Source organism: Sminthopsis crassicaudata, chromosome 3, assembly GCF_048593235.1.
Source record: "Sminthopsis crassicaudata isolate SCR6 chromosome 3, ASM4859323v1, whole genome shotgun sequence".
NCBI classification, from domain to species: domain Eukaryota; kingdom Metazoa; phylum Chordata; class Mammalia; order Dasyuromorphia; family Dasyuridae; genus Sminthopsis; species Sminthopsis crassicaudata.
In genome coordinates, this window is record NC_133619.1 from 156,493,303 (window position 1) to 156,510,542 (window position 17,240).

Genomic DNA, 17,240 nt, shown 5'->3' on the forward strand with positions numbered 1-17,240 from the left:
GTAACTGAGTCAGATCCCTTCACAAAAAAGCATCCCAGAAACTACATGACAATATATTCTATTTGTTATTACATTTGCTTGTATCCTTGGCTCATCATCCCTGCTACATTACAGTCTCTTTAAAGACAAAGGGTGACATCTTACTGCATCTTCCAACTTGGCCTAATGTGTACACAGTTTTGCACATCATCTATAGTTGTTACTCTATTCCAGTAAAGCATTTATATCCATTCATATGGGTGAAAGGCTCCAAACACAATATTCATTTGTCATACCGACTAGCCAAGAGTACAGTGTTTATACATGGTATTTCCTATATTCCAATAAAGGAATTCTTGCTTTCATGGGATAAAGGTTCCTGATGAATTCCTATGACTAGTAGCTGTTTGGTTCTCATCAACCTTTTCCTTCTTATTTTAACAAGAAAAAAGTAGTAATTAGATAGTAATATAATTCAATATGTAATAGCTTATGGTTAGTTATTTCCAGTGGTCCTCAAACTTTTTAAATAGGGGGCCAGTTCACTGTCCCTCAGACTGTTGGAGGGCCAGACTATAGTAAAAACAAAAACTCACACTCTGTCTCCACCCCTTAGCCCATTTGCCATAGCCCAGGCGCTGCATAATTGTCCTCAGCAGGCTGTAGTTTAAGAACCCCTGCTTATAACCAACCAAGTATAGGTGCTACTTTTCTTTTCAACAAAATGCATCCCAATTTGGCATCTGCAATGAGCAATTGCCAAAAAAGTTTGGAGTGAAATCATGTAGTAGAAGGCGGCTGAATTAAAAATGGATTATATATAACTAAATATCCCAAACAGTAAGTGTACGGATCATTGTATTTTATTTTCTTCTGTGAGCAATTTTTGTCTACACAGGAAGAGCACTGAATAGTACATGGGCTGCTGCCTTTCTAACCCAAAACTTTTAGGCAAATTTTCTCTAGGTTTCTTGTATAATGTCCACTTTGTTATTTATTTTAGCATTGCTTTGGAGTATATTAAACCTATAATTATTTTCTTCCTTTAAATCTTCTCTTTGCAACTGCCAATATTAAAGGAATTTGAAGCTTCTTACTAAAACTGGATAGATACTAAGTAAAATGAGCAAATCTGGTTTAGTGTCATAACTATGTTGACAATCTAAAAGAAGCCATTTGTGTAGTAGAACTGACCAAGCTAAAAAATACAGCGTGGTTAATAATGAAAGGACTGTTCCAAGCTAATGTTTTCAAAACATCTTGTAATACCAAGCTTTTAGTGTACTTATAATAGAAGTATCAAAAGAATACTAATTTAGTAAAACCTGGTGTTACAGCATAATTAAAAGTGTAATTGTCTCTAGCAGCTATCTTTATCTCCCCATACTCTTCATTGCTCTAAGAGTTTTGAATTAATCTTAGTAATTACTTAGAATTGTCTTAAATTCAGGTTTTTGAGTAAATACATCATTTAACACATGTATATGTCCATTATACTACAAACTTAGTGTAAAGTTGCAGATGTTAAAGCTTTGGATTTGTGGCTTCAAAAGGATATAACCATATTCTGGCCAAATTTACAAATAATTCAGTTTTATATTAAATAACTGATGTTTGTTATATCTTTGCTTGGTATTTCGTTTCTTAGTCACAAAAAGCATAAGTTAGTTGTGATTCAGTTAATTTGGGGGCATTTGTTTCTATATGGGAGTAAGTTCAATAAGTTGATGTGTAATTGTAATGTGAATTATAAAGTACACATTACTATTTCAAAGTATTTAATATTTCTTTACTGTAAAATTTGATGTGTGTCTATATAGATGTGTAAATAAAATTTTGGCATAACATTAGTTTCTGTACTTAAGTATGTTTCCAAAGCTTAACTTAAATTCATCTTAACTTGAGTTCTCATATAAATTTAAGTTCTCCATTTTGCCTAAAATATAATGCATCAGCTTTTCCTTGAAAAAGCTAGCATGCTAGTATGATACATCTTCCTCCATTGTACTTTAGTCCCATTTTAGTGTTGCTTTAAAAAGCTTGACTGTTGACTCTGGAAATTCAGCAAGTAGTGTTGTATTGAAAATTTCCTTGAATTTTTCTAAAAATTCATAATCTGTACTGAATCTGAATTTGTTTGCCCAGAGCAACACTGTCCCTGGCTGACATAAATGTATCATTGTGGTCAACAATTTATCCAGAAAGTAATGGTGGTATACCACATCAGTAGCTAAAATGAAATCATAATAGTGAGATGACTTAGGAAAATTCAGTTCAAGATCTTCCCCCCACACCAGTTCTCTCACTTCAGGTTGGTGTACTCTACAGTTGTGTGTATTTTCAAAAATGTTGTAGTGGAGATTTCCTAGCACCTCAGGAAGATCAGTTGCCGTCACATGTGCTCCTAGGAAAAAAAGACAGCAGTTAACCAGGTAATGTTTTGATGTCTGTTGGGCAATTATATTAGACACTGGGGAGCTATAAAAAAACAGCTTTCATACTTTTACTAAGTTTTATGCTATAATGATATATGGGGAAGTTAGAACCTATATAGCAAGGTACAATTAAGTTTTCACAAATTTAAGGAGTTATACACATTGACTATGGGCTGCATTTTGTAAATGTCTTTGTATATATGTTTCTATGACAACTTTTTTCTTTATTTCAGTAATTTACACATTTTCTTTAATCAGAACAAATTCTGTTGTAGGAATGGCACAAGTCTTTAAAAATCTTAGCACTTTATTAAATTAATTAAAATAGGAATTTCATATACTGACCTAATAAACTAGCCACAATTGACACAAGACCTGGTCCAGCCCCAATTTCAATAACTGCAGCACCTTGAAGTTTGAGTTCTTCACTGTGTTGCTCCAAATATTGACACAAAGCTATAGCCTAAGAAACAGTAGAAAATTGCAATTAGACACAACCAAGAGATTAGGGATCAAAGTTCTAGACTTAACTAGTTTAGGAGAAAACCATTTCAAATCACATAACTCCATTTTCTTCATAGTGGAGTTGGACTTCTTCCAAGATCCTTGCAGAATTTAAAACCTATGAACCTATGTGAAGTTGTTTGGGCTTCAATCTTTTCATGTTTTAAAAAAATAAGATTTGGAATATATAGACCTTAAATACCTTTCCAGTTCCAAATTGCCTTAAGTATGGAATTCTGAAGTTTTATGAATATAGAATATATGCTGGGTAAGATCCTAGGATTATAAAAATTTGAGGTAATTGTGATTTACTAGTAGTTCCTCTGCCCCCGTTTTACAGATGAGAAAACTTGAGGCAAAAAGTTACAGGGGTAGTAAATGGCAGAAGAATTAAAATCTTAGCACTTTGACTCCAAGTCTAGTCCACTTTTTAAAGATTTAAAAGGCATCATTGTACTATAGAATCTTGGAAATGAGAATGACAAGAAAACCCACCAAACTTTCTGATAATTATCCTGTATGATAGTATTAGTATTTAAAGCAATCCCCAAGTATTTAAGGGATCATCTGTGGCCCTACACCATTGAATTCTCTTGTTTCCTATAAAGTAAATAAATTGTGATGCTAAGTAGAGGAAATTCACTTTGATTGGTCATAGCTATCCCCTAATTGTTCTAAACATCTTACTGTAAATTTGAGTAACTTCTTTTGCTATATTCAAATTGGAGTAGATGCAGAAAATCTGCTTTAAAAAAAAAGTTATTTAGTAACCTATATAAATTGGTACGTATAAAACTTTCTCAACTTTCACCTCAATTTTTTTTTATTCGTATTGATGCAGAGTGGAAAAATGGTATGGTATGGTATGGAAGTATAGACTTTGTATCAGAAAACCTGAATTCAAATTCCAGTTTCAAAACTGGAAAAATTAAGCATTTTAAGCTTTTTCAACCTTAGACTCCTCGGGTGTATACTATAATATTTATGCTACCAGTTCTCAAGGTTATTGTAATGATCATTTTATAATTACATTCATATAAGGTATTATTTGATTTAGTAGAGATTTATACATATGAGTTTTTTTGTTTGTTTTTTGTAAAGTAGCCTTACCTTAGAATAAAGAGGTTTGTAAGGAGGGATATATCTCAGATGATATTTAGATATAAAATGGATTTTAAGAGGCATTGAGATTTAAATCAATAAATTGAGTTCTATGAGGTCATAGTAGACAAAAGATTGTCCTCAGAGTCAGAATGGGGGATGAGATCTGTGTAGCCTTGGGTAAGTCGGAAAACTTTGCAAAAGTTGCAAGCATTTGTTGCTTTGAATTGTAGAAGAAGTGTCCTCATCCCAGGCACCTTATGCCAATGAGGCATGCAGGGTGTCAATTTTTTTTTTTTTTTTTTTTTTTTTTTTTTTAATCAGTGGTGTAGATTTTCCTTTCTCCAGACATAGCAATATATATTTGTCATATAAGTGTCATATGCATACATTCTAGATCAATCAGCAAGTATTAAGTGCTTAACTGCTTACTACATGCTCAGGATATCTATAAAGTTATATACTGAGGATACAAGTACAAAAGAGACAGTTTCTACACTTAGATTTATATTGTACTAGATAGTAAGCATAAATAAGGGAAACAGTCTTTCTCTTCCACCCTACTCTTTCCAAAAATTGCACAATGATTGGGGGTAAGGGCACATTAATAACTGGGGGAATTAAGCAAAATTCTTGCAGAGGGTAGCCTTGAAGAGACATAGAAGGGTATTTTAGGGACTAACCACCTATTCAAAGGTACATAGGCCAAGAAGGAATGTTGTGAAGAACGATTTAGCCTTTTTGTTTTATTTGCTGAGGCAATTGTCAAAGCAACTTGTCCAGAGTCACAGAGCTAGGAAGTGTTGTGTCTGAGGCCTGATTTGAACTTGGGTCCTCCTGACTTTAGGGCTGGTGCTCTATCCACTGCACCACCTAGCTGCCCTGCAAAAACAATTCAGTTTAAGTAGAGTGGAAAGAAAGTGTGTGAGAGGGAGGGATGTATAATCAAAGTATAGGCTGGAGTAAAATTGGAAAAGTCTTGAATTTCTAAGGGGAAGTTAGATGGTACAATGGATACAATGCTGGGCCTGAAGTCACACACTCATCTTCTTCAATTCAATTCCAGTCTCAAGCAATGATTTGTTGTGTAACCCTTGGATAAGTCACTTAACCCCATTTGCCTCAGTTTCTTCATCTATAAAATAAGCTGAAGAAGGAAATGGCAGATCACTCTGGTATCTGCCAAGAAAACTCCAAATGGAGTCAGACAAAACTGAACAAAATTCCCAAAGAAAAGTTTATATTTTAAATGCTTAGCCCCATTTATTTTTCAAGATTCTGTGTTACTGGAATGACTTCTGAACAATTCTACCTCTGAAATAACAAACACTAAGTTAAAAACATTTAAACAAATTAATCATATTCTGTTTTTTATTTGTATGATCAGAACAATATCCTGGTATAAAAGAAGTCATAAATATACATCTATTTGTTCTTCCCCTTAGAGTTTTGGGGATATTTAGTTTGATTGATATATATTGTATTTTGACAATAATGATATTAACTTCTAATAGGTTTGAACTGTAGTATGAAAGCATTTCTCTTCCCAAGATATCACTCTTGTTTTTGCCACAAATTCCTTGTGAATTCATTAGTTTATAGGGGAAAAAAATGTATCTGGAATCAGAGGATCTAGATTCCAATACCTGCTTTCAATTGACCACCTTGGTCTTGGTCAAGTCACTTCATTATTTCTTCATTTGTAAAATGAGGATGACTTCGAAGGATCTTTCCAACTCAAAATGTGACCTTTCACTGAGTGGAATTTTGAAATTTGAATTTTTTAAGCATTTTTGAACTTAGTAAGGACGTTTCTTTTATGGATCTTAGACTAAGGCACTAATATGTTGGTCAACTATATTATCACAAACATCCCTAGGCATATTTATCTTTACATTTTCAAGTTCTCTGTCAGAGTGAACTTTTTCTGCTACAAAGAAATTTTGAAATAAGGATGTTCTGTTTTCCCTGGTCATGATGGCCCAGTGTCTGGTATGAAATACTTAATAAATCTTTGTTTCTTTCTCCCTCATATATGTGTGTGTTTGCCTGTACCTATGTTAGTATGTATGTATCTGTACACACACATATGTAAACACATGTATATAGTAAATATATATGACAAGTATGGTGACTGTATTCCAAAAAATTTTAATCATAAAGTTAACAACTTACACCTGGCCACACTACAGCTCCATAGTTCTCTATTGATTCTTGAATAATAATATTCTTGCCTGCATATGAATAATGTTCCTTAGTATAACTGTTATAATTTATAGGAAGAAATTTCTGGATACTAGGAAGAGAAGAGGATCCTGTGTCATTGAAATCTGTAGGTAAAAAAATAAAATGCACTTTATTATTTGAAATAGTACAACAAAGTTATTGTAATAGAAACAGCTTTAAGTAGTTCGTTAAAGGTAGAGAAATGCTACTTATTGCCACTCTGAAAACCAGATTTATTCATACAGTACATTATCGCTGTGGTAGTGAAATATCTGTATGAACTGTGTGCATATGAATATATATGCAAAAATTCAAATTATCCAAAAAGACTTCTTAGATCTCTGTCCAAAACCTTTAACCCCCTCTCTAACATTTATATAATTTCAAGCTTCTAACTATTCTGTCCTGATCGCTGGCATCATAAAGTCAGTTTGCATAACAAATAGATCCAAGTAAAAATGTCCCTGAATAGAAGGAAACAGATTAATAATATGTTCACTCATTACTATTGGTTATAATTGATATTAAGTTAGAACTTTACAGTTTGAAAAACATTTTACATGTGTTGTGATAATTGGTTTCTATGTCTGCTTGTCATCTGGAGAATGAATATATTTTAAAAATTATCCAAATAGAAGTAGCTACCAAACAATCAATCATCCCATCCTAAGTTCCAATCTAGAATAATCCTCTAGATATGCTCTATTAAACTATTTTAAATATTGCTTTCTGATTAGTAGAAACAAACAAACAAAACCCAACAACTATCCAACATAGATTTCTTTTTTTTATTTTATTATATATATATATTTTATAATATTATCCCTTGTTTTCATTTTTCCAAATTATCCCCCCCCTCCTACTTCCTCCCCCCGATGACAGGCAATCCCATACATTTTACATGTGTTACAATATAACCTAGATACAATACATGTGTGTAAATACCACCAACATAGATTTCAAATTGGATATAAAACATGAATGTAAATTTTCTATTATTCAATATGTGCCAACTATTACGCTAAATGCTAGGGGTGCAAATTTCTTAAAATGAAACAGCCCTTGATCATAAGGAGCTCATAGTCCAATTGGGGAAGACAGCTCATTAGACAAAGTTCAGCTACAAGGCAGACACAAAAGTCTGAATGTCTTAAAGAGTTCTGTAGCAAGGCTGATGGAAAGCCTAAGGAGTATGATCAGTGGCATCAGTAGGTCACATGACTCCTTACTACCTCCCAAATTTGTGTAGAATTTTGTTCTACACAAATGCTATTAGAGAAAAATTACAACAATTAGAATCCTCTATAACAATTAAAATAAGTCAAAGTCCTGAAAAAAGTTACAAGTATACTTTCCATACTAATTATGCAAGCATTCAAATCATAATGTATTTAACAGGTTACATTACCTTTTCTAGTGTCAGGGCATTCTCCTTTAGCTTGGGAATAAACATCATTCTCCTGTAACTTAGGAATGAATTCATTTTCTTGAAATTTTACTTGAGATTTGTCCTTATTTTCTGTTTTTGATTCTTTAAGCAACACAGGATACTTAGCAGAATTTGAACGCACATCCATAATGTGACCTAGCTAGATGGGAAATACCCATGCAAAAAGCTGAAAGAAAGCACAAATCAAATACATGTTTTAGAATTTGAGATTTCACCTTTTTCTAGGGGTTCCAAGTTACAGACATATAAAGTTTGGACAGTATTCTGTTATCTTGGAACAACCATTTCTTTTTCCAAGCTTTCATTTTTGCCAGAATTCATGAATCTAGTCACTCTTAGAAGAATTTGTCTATCTACAGACACATCATTTCTTAGAAGGCTGCCAAGGGTTTTTTTTGTTTTGTTTTTTTGTTTGTTTTTGTTTTGATTTATTTTTTATTTTATTTTATAATTATAACTTTTTTTTTTGACAGTACATATGCATGGGTAATTTTTTACAACATTATCCCTTGCACTTACTTCTGTTCAGATTTTTTCCCTTCCCCAGATAGCAGGCAGTCTTATACATGTTAAATATATTATAATATGTTCTAGATACAATATATGTGTGTAGAACTGAATTTCTTGTTGCACAGGAAGAATTGGATTCAGAAGGTAAAAATAACAGTTTACACTCATTTCCCAGTGTTCCTTTTCTGGATGTAGCTGATTCTGTCCATCATTGATCAATTGGAATTGGATTAGCTCTTCTCTATGTTGAAGATATCCAATTCCATCAGAATACATTCTCATATAGTATCATTGTTGAAGTGTATAATGATCTTCTGGTTCTGCTCGTTTCACTCGGCACCAGTTGATGTAAGTCTCTCCAAGCCTCTCTGTATTCCTCCTGTTGGTCATTTCTTACAGAACAATAATATTCCATTACATTCATATACCATAATTTACCCAACCGTTCTCCAATTGATGGACATCCATTCATCTTCCAGCTTCTAGCCACTATGAAAAGGGCTGCCACAAACATTTTGGCACAGGTCCCTTTCCCTTCTTTAGTATTTCCTTGGGATATAAGCCCAGTAGCAGTATGGCTGGGTCAAAGGGTATGCACATTTTGAAAACTTTTTGGGCATAATTCCAGATTGCTCTCCAGAATGGTTGGATTCTTTCACAACTCCACAAACAATGCATCAGTGTCCCAGTTTTCCCACAGCCCCTCCAACATTCATCGTTATTTGTTCCTGTCATCTTAGCCAATCTGACAGGTGTGTAATGATATCTCAGAGTTGTCTTAATTTGCATTTCTCTGATCAATAGTGATTTGGAACACTTTCATATGAGTGGAAATAGTTTTAATTTCATCATCTGAAAATTGTCTGTTCATATCCTTTGACCATTTATCAATTGGAGAATGGCTTGATTTCTTATAAATTAAAGTCAATTCTCTGTATATTTTGGAGATGAGGCCTTTATCAGAACCTTTAACTGTAAAAATGTTTTCCCAATTTGTTACTTCCCTTCTAATCTTGTTTGCATTAGTTTTGTTTGTGCAGAAACTTTTTAATTTGGTGTAATCAAAATTTTCTATTTTGTGATCAATAATGGTCTCTAGTTCTCCCTTGGACACAAACTCCTTCCTCCTCCACAAGTCTGAGAGGTAAACCATCCCATGTTCCTCCAATTTGTGATTTCTTTCTTAATGCCTAAATCTTGGACCCATTTTGATCTAATCTTAGTATGTGGTGTTAAATGTGGGTCCATGCCTAGTTTCTGGAAGGCTGCTAAGGTTAATGAATACTTAGTTATTGCTTTTGCCTCTACTCCTTCCTTTGTTTCAACTCCTGAAAAATTTATCACATCTAATCTCATCACCATGCTGCTCCTGAAAAATTTATCACATCTAATCTCATCACCATGCTGCTACTCAAATCTTGAATACCACTTCCCTCTGCCTCTTCTTCCCTCTTATTGGAGGCTGGATGATAGAGTTTATAAACTCTTCTGAAAGTCTTCCTTTATAGAAGGCAGAGAGTGGACTTGCAAGACACTCCATTCTGCCTGGTTTCAACTCAAAGAAGCAGTTTTCCTCTGTGACAAATACCTCCTTAATTGTCCCCAAACTTATGTTGTCTTCCCTATAAAATTGTAAGATTATTAGCATAATATCTAGCATATGTATATTTGCTAAATATATTTTGAATTGAATCATTAATTAGAATTTCTGACAAAAATATATGCTATCCTTCATCATGTTAATGTCCTTCTGATCACTATCTTTTATTACATTTGGCCAAATCAGTTTTGATATAAAATATCAATGTTAATAATATTTTGGCATTTCATAACTGTAATGGGGAAGTCAGCATCTGACACCTCCAAAATAATAGTGATACTTTACCTACATAGTTTTTATTAGTTTTTAGACATTTAGTTTTTAGACATTTAGTTCTCTCCTATTGGAGATTCAAATATCACACATAAGGATCAGATTGCCAACAATCAAATCAGAAAACATTCTTTTAGTATTAAAAAGTCCCCTCTGGGCTAGAATTATTTAACAAGTAGTCAATAGTAGGTTCCCTGAGCTGCTGTAATCTGTAGGGTTTAGGGAAGACTCTAGATGGACAAGACATAGGGAATCTGCTTTTTTTTTTTTTTTTTAAAAGAAAGATACAAAAGATTAGCATAGCTCATTCCAAAATGCTAAGCAATAAGTTGCAGTCATGGAGAAGTACAAAAATTAACAATATGATTTAAATTCTAAGGTAGGAAGGAACTAAACTCTTCTCATTTGATAGCCTTTGGAGGACCTAAGGTAGTATCTTGTGTTTTTAAGTTCTCACTTGTGATCTGGTTCATGTAGGGAACTTCCTCTACCAATGCAGATCAATACTTGATTATTATCCATAATCTTAGGTAGTTGTCTGAGAGATCAAATGATTTATCCAGTGATACACAGCCAGTATATAAGCACTGGGGCTTGAATCCAGATCTTCCAGACTATACTGCCTCATGTTTAAAGGCTCAAAAAAAATCTGCTGAATTGAATAGAATATTTGAATCACAGCTATTATAGCTATAAAAAGTCACTCAGTCGCTAGCTAAAGGAAAGCTTATGCGTATGTATTAAAAATACAAGTGGCTCGTGGAGTTTTTCAGATACAGGGCAGAAGAAAAGCATCTCTAAAAGTTAATTTATGACAAGTCAGGATAAGTTCAGTCTGACTTGTAAATCCATAGGTAACCTCCTATGATCTTCAAAGAGTTTACATAGAAGTGAGAGAGACTACCTTTCCCTATTGGAGTTTCTTGTCAAGGACGTGGATTGGTATTGTATGCCATGCCTATCATATCTCCTGTGTCAGAGATGGCTGGGACTGGAATCAATTTGTGTTCAAGACTTGAACTTGTGTTCAAATTTGGGTTTAGTCACTTAATAACTATATAACTCTGATCAAATCACTTACTCTGACTCTCATATATAAAATTATTAATAGAGTTTGGGGTTAGGATCAAGCGAAACAATACCTGTAAAGTGTTTGGCACAGTGACTGGCACATAGTAAGCATTATATAAATGTTTTCTAGTAGTATAATACAGTAGTGATAGAAGTAGTGGTGGTGGTAGTAGTGGTGGTGGTAGGAGGAGTAGGAGTAGAAGTAGTACCCATCTCCCAAGGTTGTTGTGAGAATTAAATGAGATAATAATTGTAAATCACTTAGCACAGTTCCTGGTATATAGTAGGTGCTGTATAAATGCTTTTTCCCCCATTCTTTCCTTCCTTCCTTCCCCAGATTTAGATCTCACTTTTCTTATCTGTAAAATAAGTTGGACAAGTATTGGACAAGATGATTACAGAGGTCCTTTCTAGCATGAAGTCTTTAATTTATGATATACTCCAATCTAAAATACCTAATGCAAGAGGTTTTCAGTGATATAGTTTTGAGATCCTGACCAGTACTATATTAGGAATCAGTGGACCTAACATTCAAATTCCTTCTCTGTTACATATTATCCTTAGACAATCCAATTACTCTCTCAAAATTTCACCTTTCACCTATAAAATGAAATTGGAAGAAAGTGGGGAAGCAAGTATTTATTATTTCCTACAGTATGCCAGAAATTGTACTAAGAAGTTTACAAATCTCTTTACATCTTTACAGCATCTTGTCCAAGGTCAAAGAGCTATTATATGTTTGAGGTCAAATTTGAACTCAGGTTTTCCTGACTTTGGGTCTACTCATCTACCAGTTCACCACCTAACTATATCTTAGTTAGATGACCTTTCAGAGATTGAATTTGGAGTGAAAGGACCTAGGTTCTAGAGCATATTTTAACTATATCACAATGGACAAGTTACTTAATTTCTCTGGCTTAATTTAATTTTTCTCATCTATAAAATGAAGGCATTAATCCAGATGATTTCTCATTTTTCTTCCTCAAGTTAAATCTGTGATTTTTATCATTTAATAAAATTGTTATAGATCTACTTACCATATATCAAGATAGTTATGAATGTAAAAGTGAAATAATTTCTTCCCTTAAGACTTTTACAGCTTATAATCGTAATTTGTTTTGATTCAATTTAACCATTTCATTTGAGCCTTTTTTGTTAAATCTGTGATCTTTTGGGGGAAAACAAAACTGATGATTCCTAGGCCATATTTCTAATAACAGTCTGGACTAAGTCTTAAAATTAACTAGCCAGCAATTATATCATTGATACCGTCTTTGATAAATCATCTGGGAAACAAACCTCTCAGATCATGCTGTTAAAAATAGTCCAGATATGGACCATCATTGCGACAAAGGTAGACTTACTGCCAAAGGGAAGCTTACTGAGTCTGGCACTGGAATATTTATTCCTGGAGCTCAGCTTCTGAATGACATTTGACTTTAGTAGAGCTTCTTGAAATTTTTTATGAATAAGAGAAAGAGACATGGATGGATGATAACTTCAAAATGATTTCTGACAGTTTTCAAGGTGTTCTCAAAAATTAGCCAATCTTAGGAGCATCTACAATGCTTTACCACTACCGGAAAATTGGTGAGCAATGCCAATTATTTTGTACAATTAATAAAGAAAAAGAGACTGATGCCAGCCCAGTATGACTTCTCTTTCCCTATTTTCCACTGAAATTAAAAGATTGGTACAGTGAAATATTTTACACAAAATTAATTTTTACCTTATCTATTTAACACCACGGGTATACACTTGATGATAATGTTGTTTTTGCTTTCCCCAGGACGTTTAGCAGATGCCAATGTTAGTCTTATTATTGCAATAACTTCCTAAATAACCTTCCTGCTTCTGGTCTTTCCCTCTTAAATTCATCCTTTACATAAATGCCAAAGTAAATTTCCTAAAGCACTGGTCTGACCAAATCACTCAAATGCTCAATAAAATGCAATGACTGTTACCTCTAAGATCAAGTACAAACTTCTACATTTAACATTTAAAGACCTGTACAATTTGATTACAACTTTATATTATTCTTTTCCCTATATCCTACTATTAAGTCAAAATGACCTCTCTGTTCCTTACAACCCCATTACATCCTCTTACATCTCCCATTTTTCAGTTACTGCCCTATCATCCATCATTAGAAGGCATTCCTCCTCATTTTTCTCTCAGCTCTGCTTTCCTTTAAAACTTAACTCAAACTTTCTACTTAAAGCTTTTCTTGATTGCCACTCAAAGTAATTTTGTATGTATTTAGATATATGCATGTTCTCCCACCCACCCCCACTTTGAGGACAGGAACTTTTATCTTTTTGTCTGTGTCTTCTCAGCACTTTACCTAGTACTTAGCACATAGTGGATACTTAACAAATTATTATTAATTGATACCTGCCAAACCCTATAGAAGATAGAACATAAAACATAGACACATATAATCTCAGATGGAAGGGAATCTCTGAAGTCATCTGAACAAGGACTTCTTACACTCATTGCCCCTTTTTACCTGAGAAATATTTTGTGATCCTGGGTACATAGGTATATAAAATAGGTATGCAAATCAAGCATGTATTAATCATAAATCATAATTTCCCAACCCTCATATTCAGTTATAAGATTCCATATGGAATCATCAACCACAGTTTAAGAAGCTAGGATTTAATGCAACTTTTACCTAAGCAGCAATCCCCTCAACATTTCTTATTGGAAGACCTCGTGTTGTAAGGAATGAATTATTTATTAAGGCAGACCATTCCACTTTTGAACAGCTCTGCATTTTAGGAGATTGTTTATATGAAGTTACATTCTTACTCTTCACCACTTCCAACCATAACTCCTAGACTATACCCTCTGAGACCATGTAAAAGAAATATAATCTTTCTATTAACTGATGATAGTCCTCATATATTTAGGCACCTAGGATTTTGAGTTGGAAGAAATCCTAGGCATCATATGGCTCAACACATTCATTTTATAATTAAGGAAATTGAGGCCAAAAAAGATTTAAGTTAACTACTCAGGGTAACATAGGTAGTAAGTCGTATTTTAAAATTTTAAGAAGTACATTTTTTAACCCAAATGAAGGACTTTGTAGTTATCTCTATTAAATTTCATCTTTTATAATTCAGTTCATCACCTTTGCCTGTCAAAATCTTTTCTAGATACTGTTTCTATTATCTGCAGATTTGATGGGCATACAATCTATGTTTCATCCAAATTATTGATTAAAATGTTGAGTGGAATTAAGCAAAAAACAGTTTCCCTGAACCATTGTAGAGAACAAGAAGAGAACTCTTTTCATGTTGAAAATCTTTAATAACCACTTCGGGGCTGAGTCATTCAACTGTTTCCAAATCCACCTAAGGACATTGGCTATATGGAAAACACTAGGATAATCTACTAAGGAGAATAGCCTGTCAAAACCCCCAAGTATTTAGAAATCAATTGATTTCTTCCAATGTGCAAGTGAAAAAGATAAATGTCTATCTCAATCCCTTGGCTTTCAAAGGAAAACACCACCACTCAGCCCTCATCTATCAATTTTGCCTATAAAGATATAAGAGGCTCTGTCAATTCAGAAGCTGAAAGTTATCAAGAAAAACATGTGCCAGATCTAACTGAGCAACTTTTCCCCAGCAATAAAATGTTTTTGTACCATACAGCAAAGGTGGTCTACACTATACAATTTATTAGAAACAATACGTTGCATAATATATAAGCCAAAACTCTTAACTTCACACCATTAAAAAAATATATACTGCTTGAAAAATACTTCACACCGTCAGACAGGTGAATTGATTGTCCCCCACATTTCTCTAATTAGACCATCCTTAACTCAATATGGGAAAGCCCTTCATGTGTTTTATCTGGAGTAGGTTTTTTTGTTTTTTGTTTTTTTTTCTGGAACTTCATTCCCTCTTGTCTAAACATATACACACCTACCAATTTATCCTTCAACAAAACACTTTTTTTTCTCTTAAGTTGCAGAAGACAAGTTGTTGAACTTTGCTCCAGAAGGATATTAATCAAGGAGATCAATCATTTGTTTAAATTCATAAAATGTCAATCAAATCCAAGTCTTTGGAGTTAATTTAACTTTAATAAGTATAAAATTCTTCACTTTTTTTCCATGGCTCCTTTCTCTGCTTTTGTTACACACACACACACACACACACACACACACACACACACACACACACACACACACACACACACACTATTCTGGAACTGAGAACTTTGCCAGTGGTTAGAAAATATTAAATAACTACTAATTCTGGCTTTATTTTCCAATGTTAAACTTTAGACATGCAAGGTTAGAGTCAAGCACAAATATCCCATCCATCACAATGGAACCCTGTCCATAAAATGCATAGATTCTCAATTGTATTTCAATGAAGAGAGAGCCATTTGAAACTGGTGTTGTAGTGTAATGAAAGAATAACATCCTCCTCCATCATAGTGAATAATATGTGAGATTTATGTTCCATTTCCAAAACCAGGTGCCCATTGATAAACCACTGAAAAAATAACTACTGACCCTCCATCGCTAAAAATTGTCCCATATTATCAGTTTACAAGGTCAATTTCAGCCTTTAAGAAACCCATACTGGATCAGAAAGGTTTTCCAAAATAATTTCGTTAGTGCTTAGAACAATCATTCCAAGTTGTTAGTTTAAGGAGATGTCATTACCTTCTGCACCAGAACAAGTTTGAAGTTGCCTGTGCATCCTTCAGTCTCTTCTGGGTTTTATATAGATCTGCACCTGAAAGAATTAGTTCTTGCACAAAAGCCAGCTAGCAGGAGTTTGTTCTATTTAAGGTAGCATTACCCGCCCGCTCTTACAGGGAAGTTACTATGTTACACTTCTTAATGTAGTTCTTGCCATGCAATCAAGCTCTCTTCAAAGATCCAGAAAGGGAACTGTTCTCTCTGTTATCTCATAGCTGAAATGTTTGAAAAATGTAACTTCTTGGTTCCTTTGGGAGGGGGTGGGGAAGGGAGAAAAGATTAGGGAAGACTTGTCTGCTCTCTGGTACCCTGCAAAGATCCTACGCATAAAAGAAAGCAATAAACTCTGGTAAACAGGCGTGGAATGAAATTAGAGATAAAGCAGTGTAGTATGAGCAGGAACTCCCACAATTAAAATAAATGCTCAGGTGAAAGGATACAAGGAAGACCAAGATTTGGATCTTAAAATGAAGTGTTTGGGGCAAACAGCAGGGAGCAGGAAATCAGGGGACACTCATCTGGGAAAAATTAGCTGAAGCTGCTGCAGTTATTTTGTGGCAAACGAGAGGCAGTATATTAGATAAAAGGTTCTTCATTTAAGAAAAGAGAGACTTAGGAAGAAAACCCAGTAAAAATGAAAATTAAATTTTAAATAATTTATACATAATGAAAAGTATATTTACCGAATCTTTCCAGTCTGGGAATTAAATTATCTTGGAGTTAATTTAATATTAATGAGTATAAAATCCAATACTTTATTTCCATGGTCCCCTTTCCCTACCTCCATTCTTTGCTCTCTTGTTTTCTCAAATTGTATTCTTTGCATAGAGTCAAATATGTTTTTCAGTTTTACATATCCTGGAATTGGGCAGTTATCAGTGCTTAATAAATATCAAATAACTACTAATTCTGGTGTTTGGGGTTTTTTGTTTGTCTTGTGTTTGTTTCTTTTATCTCCAATTCTAAAACCAAATATAGGGTTTTTTTTTTTTTTTCTATTATTAGTGCCTGCAGTTCTGCAACCTATCCAGTAGGTGGCAACTATACCTGTTACTAATATTAAAAGGGCATCATCTTGTCCTAGATTGCTTTAAAGTAGAAAAGGAAAAAAAAGTCAATTGGGAAAAAAATACTACACACATGAATATAATTAAATTATTTCATGGATACCTACTTTCATCTGCATATGTATTTTCTCCCCCAGTTCAAATTACAGCTCACCAGTGCCTCTGATTGTCTTGTCTAATGGATCTTCCACATAGGATCTACCCAACATTCCAGAAGCTGCTTCTAGGTCTTTTGTATTTCATTCAAACAAGCTGAGCACTCTTGCTGCCCATCAGTTTTCCTTTTCCTGGA

The 17,240-nt window shown here is 33.8% G+C and overlaps 1 protein-coding gene across 1 annotated transcript; it reads right to left on the reverse strand.

Annotated features, from left to right (window-relative positions):
- Positions 1 to 826: 826 nt before the first annotated feature.
- METTL21C (methyltransferase 21C, AARS1 lysine) lies at positions 827 to 15,963 on the reverse strand. The gene is made up of 5 exons (XM_074299473.1): positions 15,843 to 15,963; positions 7,654 to 7,861; positions 6,195 to 6,349; positions 2,760 to 2,877; positions 827 to 2,383 (listed from the first exon to the last, which is right to left on the reverse strand). Exons 2-5 carry the CDS (start codon positions 7,820 to 7,822, stop codon positions 1,989 to 1,991), a joined length of 837 nt encoding a protein of 278 aa, XP_074155574.1. The 5' UTR covers positions 7,823 to 7,861; positions 15,843 to 15,963; the 3' UTR covers positions 827 to 1,988.
- Between the last annotated feature and the right edge of the window lie 1,277 nt (positions 15,964 to 17,240).

Coding starts and splice junctions, on each gene's coding strand:
- METTL21C (XM_074299473.1), bottom strand. CDS start 7,822: ATGGATGTGCGTTCAAATTCTGCTAAGTATCCTGTGTTGCTTAAAGAA. Junction 2,878..6,194: donor GAGCTGTAGTGTGGCCAGGT/GTAAGTTGTTAA, acceptor ACTGTTTCTTAG/GCTATAGCTTTGTGTCAATA. Junction 2,384..2,759: donor AATTGTGGCTAGTTTATTAG/GTCAGTATATGA, acceptor TTTTTTTCCTAG/GAGCACATGTGACGGCAACT.